Source organism: Tenebrio molitor, chromosome 5 (genome assembly GCF_963966145.1).
Source record: "Tenebrio molitor chromosome 5, icTenMoli1.1, whole genome shotgun sequence".
NCBI classification, from domain to species: domain Eukaryota; kingdom Metazoa; phylum Arthropoda; class Insecta; order Coleoptera; family Tenebrionidae; genus Tenebrio; species Tenebrio molitor.
Window position 1 is genome coordinate 23,082,432 of NC_091050.1, and position 5,652 is coordinate 23,088,083.

The 5,652-nt window shown below is 35.3% G+C and overlaps 1 protein-coding gene across 2 annotated transcripts; it reads right to left on the minus strand.

Annotated features, from left to right (window-relative positions):
• Nucleotides 1-1,869: 1,869 nt before the first annotated feature.
• On the minus strand, nucleotides 1,870-5,238 carry LOC138131171 (cytochrome P450 4c3-like). Of its 2 annotated transcripts, XM_069048008.1 has the most exons (9): nucleotides 5,108-5,236; nucleotides 5,004-5,057; nucleotides 4,736-4,936; nucleotides 4,496-4,681; nucleotides 4,040-4,440; nucleotides 3,910-3,978; nucleotides 2,466-2,637; nucleotides 2,238-2,411; nucleotides 1,870-2,179 (listed from the first exon to the last, which is right to left on the minus strand). In XM_069048008.1, the coding sequence occupies exons 3-9, from the start codon at nucleotides 4,881-4,883 to the stop codon at nucleotides 2,019-2,021; spliced, it is 1,311 nt and encodes a 436-aa protein (XP_068904109.1). In that variant the 5' UTR covers nucleotides 4,884-4,936; nucleotides 5,004-5,057; nucleotides 5,108-5,236; the 3' UTR covers nucleotides 1,870-2,018. The 2 variants fall into 2 exon arrangements, with proteins under 2 accessions (XP_068904109.1, XP_068904108.1); XM_069048007.1 differs by having other exon boundaries at nucleotides 5,004-5,238.
• Nucleotides 5,239-5,652: the final 414 nt, after the last annotated feature.

A 5,652-nucleotide genomic window follows, 5' to 3' on the forward strand; every position in this document is an offset into this window, starting at 1 on the left:
TAAAAAAGATAGAGAGGCAACCAACAAAACAAAAGAGTTTTACATACGAGCTAATGACGGTGTGTAAGCGAATTTTAAAAACGCAACAGAAAAACTACCTCTCTACCCAAACATATGGGAAAAATGTTGTTGATTTGGGGGTGATTTTTAACAGAGGCCAGACGGTGAAGCTTTGCAGCTGGAACCGAACGGAGTTGATCGAGATGCACGAGAGTGAGGGCAGGTAAATAATTTGTGGCCCCGGGAGTGGTGCAGTGAATTAGGCTTATGGTAGCCGGTGATAGAGATACAGTTACCAGGTGTTTTGTTAACTGGGTGGTAGCAGGTTTGGGCAACCTGGGGTATGAAATCAGTGCCATCAATATGTAAAACGTCTGGCAGATACCATGGTATAATTCCTGAGCACCGAACTAGTTCGGGTGGGACACCTTTAGCTCATGACACGGCGATGCCGTTGATCGGGCGCATTTTGTAGGGATGGCCGGTGGTGACAACTAAAGCTCGATTTATAGATTGACGTCCGTACGTACGACGCAACCGCTTACGCTACCGCCGGGACATGAACCAGCGGAAACGAATTGGACCGTTTATAAATCGACGTATACGTTTTCCGTAAACGTCGTCCCGTAAGCGTACGCGAGAAAGTTGGTCATGTTTCAACTTTGGCGTCAACGTCTTGCGTCAGCAGTTCAATTCGACCAATCACAAGCCAGAAAATGCACACAATCGGACCTGCGTACTCACAAACAGAAGTTGACAGATGACAGAAGTGTTTTTTTTTGGTCGTTGGTCGTGTTCTAGACGTTTTCCACCGTCTTATCCTTCTTATGTTTGTTCCAGCAAAATGAGCTGCACCTAATATAGTGCAATCGACAATTATTCAGATCAAAGAAGGGGTTGAAATCTTGACCGTGTGTTCGACAGGGATGGAAGTATTTCTGGTTGCATATACCCGTTACAATTTCAAAAATTTTTCCGAATCTCGGCCAAACAGGCAATAGCGCTGTATGTCTATTCTTCGTTATTGAAAACACCATTACGAAAGTAAAATTAATCTTTTAAGTCCTGAAGTAGTGACAGTTATTTGACGTTTATTAGCTGAGTTAGCAAAGATACGAAAAATCTGACACTGTCAAAGTCATAAAGTCATAAAGTAATTGTTGATTGCACCGTATGAGCAAACTTGTAGCTGCTACGAGTAATAATAATTAATAAACAATTAATTACAAATTTGTGTCTTGGTCGGCCATCACTGATTTTTTGACTTACTTTTGCGCTTGCGTACCGAATGCGACAGGCCAATTTATAAATGGTCTGTCGTCGACTATGACACGTCAACGTCAGCGGTACCGTCAACGTTTGCGTCATACGTACGGACGTCAATCTATAAATCGAGCTTTAATGCACAGATCTTACGTTACGTTAATGGGCAAACGGTTCTGAGGTAATCCCGGTTCCCAGATAGTGAGGGGACATTAGTAATGCTCTCACGCTGGCATTGGCGGTCTCCTTCTGCATCCTAAACTGCACACTGCCGCTATTTCTAATTCTCAATTGCTATTTTCTTTATAAGTATGTACTCGTACTACAAAAAGTAAATAAACAATAACTAGTTTTTCACATCTATGACTATTGCTGGCTAAAAGATTTTCTTTGTTTTAATAGTTTCAAAAGTTCCCACCATTTTTGCGTAGGCTAATGTACGTTCTCAAGAAAACTAAATATGTATGTATAAATTGTGGTTAACAAAATGAGACTTTTTATAAAAAATGTAAGTGATAAACAATGCTTTTCAACAACGTGCTGCTCAAACAACGTGCTACTCATAATAACGTACTACTTTGTTTTTGAAAAAAAAAAAAAATCAAAGAAAGCTAACAAACATTTTAAATAGGGGTATAAGCAAAAAGCGATAAATACATTTTTTGTTTAGGAGAAAATAATAATTGTTTTACTGCTTTTTACTGTTGCAAAACACGATTTGAATTTTTATCCGAACATAAAGATACATGTTTGTTTCATTTTCTTAGATTTAATGCTATTTTAATTCCATTTGCCGACTTCAAAACCAGTTCAGCAACCAGGTTCAGCTTATGTTCTGGAGATGCCGGTTCCAACTCGAAATTTCTGAGGATCTTTGACACTGTACTTTTCATTTCTAACATTGCAAATTTTTGACCTGCAAATTTTAGATGACAGTCTACTACTTATTTATTTGCTAATTATTTGATTATTACCTATGCAATTTCTAGGTCCTGCGCTGAAAGGAATATAAGCATAAGGAAGCCTTCCGTCCATGTTTTCAAATCTGCCAGGATTAAATTTTTCAGGTTCTTTAAAATATTTTGGATTTCGGTGAATTCCAAATGCAAAAACGGCAATTGTAACATCTTTGGGTATGGAAATATCATCTAAAATGCTTACGTATGTACGTTCATTCTTTTGGTAATACAAAAATTATTTACTGTATTTTACAGGTGCGTTGGTTTTTCTCCCATAAATTGGTACCGAGGGATACAGTCTTAAAGCTTCTTTTATGACCTGTTCCAGATACTTCATGCTTTGCAAATCTGTATACGTCACTGTAGGGTTTTTATCGCCATCAAAGAGCATTTGCTGCTCTTCGTAAGCTTTTTGCTGAAAAAATATAAATATCACATTTTTCCTGTAATAATAAATACCAACAAGTTTGCACCATATGGAAAAAAATTTGTACTCATTGCTTTAGCAAAAATTGTACTACTACTAAATCTCAAATATGACATTTGAAAAAAATTGGAAGATCGGAAAATTAAAAATTTGTTCCTAATGAGATGTGTAAATGTTCAGATCAAAAACAGAATAATTCACATATTAAAAAAAAACGAAATGAAATTTCAATTTGACTGAGTAGAAAATGTATAAGAGAATAAATCTGAGCTGTAAACATCTTAAATTTGCAATAATGCTTACTCTAAGAACTATTTTAACCAGTTTTCGACATATGGTATTCATTTTATTCAATAAGGTGAGAATCTCAGTGCATTTTCGGGTTTTTTTAAGTATCAAATTTAACGTTTACGGGAATTTCCGTGATAACTTTCATATCCTTATTTTTAAACAAACAACGATTATTATTATTGCCGTAAAATTTTGGCCAAATTGGTAAAAAAAAATTCTCGCATTTTTTACAGTAATTAACTAGGTATATTACTGTACTCAAAATCGTAGAGTAATAGGTCACTTTACAGCATAGCAACCAACCATTTTGTATTTATCGTATCTTTCCTTGGATTTTACAAGGAGCAGACTTGACAAAGCTTCTCGGGCAGCATTTAAAATATCTGTTGAGTTATTTTCCGCGCTTTTTCGCCCTTCAAATCCAAATTCCAAATCTAAATTCGTTTTTCAAATTGTTCGCAAAACTTTTTTACGAACAAGTTTTAAAAAATGTTGTTACACAGTCTAGGACTGGTTTTACAAATCTATAAGGGGCGTGATGACCAACTCAATAGACCGGGACCAATGGCTTAACGTGACTTCCGAATCACGAGATAGAATATAGCCTTTTTTTTCCCGCCCTGGGTCGGAATCGAACCCGCAACCCTCGCGTCCCTGAGCCGAAACGGACTCCCTCAGGCTATATTCTATATTCTATATAACTCGTCAGAAAAGTGATTTTACTGGACTTGTATTGCTATACTCGTCTTTTCAACTTCCACTTTTCTGAACTCGTAACGTAGGTAATCTACTATTTCCATATGGTGAGAACTTCTTAAAAAGCCGTGTATAAATATGTTTTTAATATGTTTCGTAACAAGAATTATTTTTCTTATCTGTTTAACTATTTGCAAATTTTAAGAAAATATTTGGAAACTGGTTGATCCTTTGTGAGGAAAAAACAATTTAATCGAGTGATTTGGTACTTACTTGAACCTCAGGATGATTTGCTAAACAGTATAGAACAAAGCTAATAGCTGAAGCTGTGGTATCGTGGCCCTAAAATAAGCAAGATTTTATGCCAAAATTATACTTTTTTTAAAAACTTTATTTGACATACTTCAAACATAAAGGTATCAACTTCCTGTCTTATCTCTTCTTGTGTAAGTGGTTTTCCGTCTACTGTAGCCTCTAACAATAAATCTAAAAATGCCTTCTTATCTTTACCTATTATCATATCTTCCTCATTCTTGCCGTTGACTCCATTAACATTATTGAGATCTTTATTATTGTTTTCTAGCTCCTTTCTCCGATTTACTATTACGCTGTTGGTCTTGGCGTGCAACACATTTAAAGATTTCTTCTGAAGGTAATAATTTTTTGTAAGTCGAATAGTCACGTCGTTCATTTCTAACACATTGAATGTCCGCTCTATTATTACTTTACACATCGACTTAACACTTTGGACATAATCTGAATTACCATCATACTGAGCATTTATTGATGTTCCCATTGCACTCTCTAAAATAATATAAATCGCAATGTTACTTTTTGACTCACATCGTATTTTTCTTACCACAAATAATGTCCAGTGTACACAGTGTTACGTAAGGATAAATATCAACGCTGTTTTTTCCAATTTCATTTCGTAACTTTTTAACCAATCTGTTTCCGGCAGATTCAAAAACATCTACAAATTGTTCTAAAATTTGAAAATGGAAGGCTGGAGTCAAAATTCGTCGATGTTTCTTCCACTTGGTTCCTGAATTAGATTTTATGGTTTATGCAGAAATGATATTTGACAAGCTAAATTTACCATCACTCGTCAATAAACCTGTTCCCAACCACGGTCTCATGGAAAGGTAGTCGTCGGATTTATTCAAAATCTGGGTGTTACTCAAAACGCATTCCAAAAAATCATAGTCAGCAGCTACCACTGCCCAACGAATTGGTCCTAAACGCATTTTGTAGAGCCCTCCATATTCGTTGGACCATTTAAATAAAACATTTAATATATCTGCAGAAAATTAAGAAGAGCATTTGAAAACTGGAAAAAAATTTCGTATAAATAACACTAAAATTACCTTTGGTTGATCTGACAGATAAGACGTTACCAAAAATGGGAATCACAGGAGGCCCTGGAATATTTTTATAAAACTCTTTGTTCTTTTGCAGTTCACGGAAATACCAAAGGATGAAAGCTGCAGCTGCAGCTGAAAAAAATATGATCGTCAGGATGGCCATGCTGTGACGGTGACCATTTGGGATCTAGTTCGTATTGTGGATATAAAAACTGTATTGTCGAAATTCTTTAAGGATCCGTATTTACAGTCAAAGGTCACCACAGAGTTATCAATGATCACCGAAACTCGAATTTTATTGAAGATTTGTTGTCTTAACAAGTGACACTCTCATATCTATCAACTACTTGCTCTTGATAGTAGTTTCTATACCTAATTAATATAACTAAATATAAAACAATACAGCACTTGAGAGTTTTCGCAATTTTTTTGTCTTCGTGAACAAGTATTTACTATTTACTTAATTAAATTATGAAATAATTTTTAACTTTTAATCTTATTGTTTAATATACAGTGCGTTTTTGAAACTGTTGCCATAGGGAATTGCATGGTAAAATTTATACCCCCTATTAAGTTATAATCCACTGCCGATTTGATGCTAATTTTTATTTTAGTAATAAATCATTAATACGTAATACGTAATGCATACTGT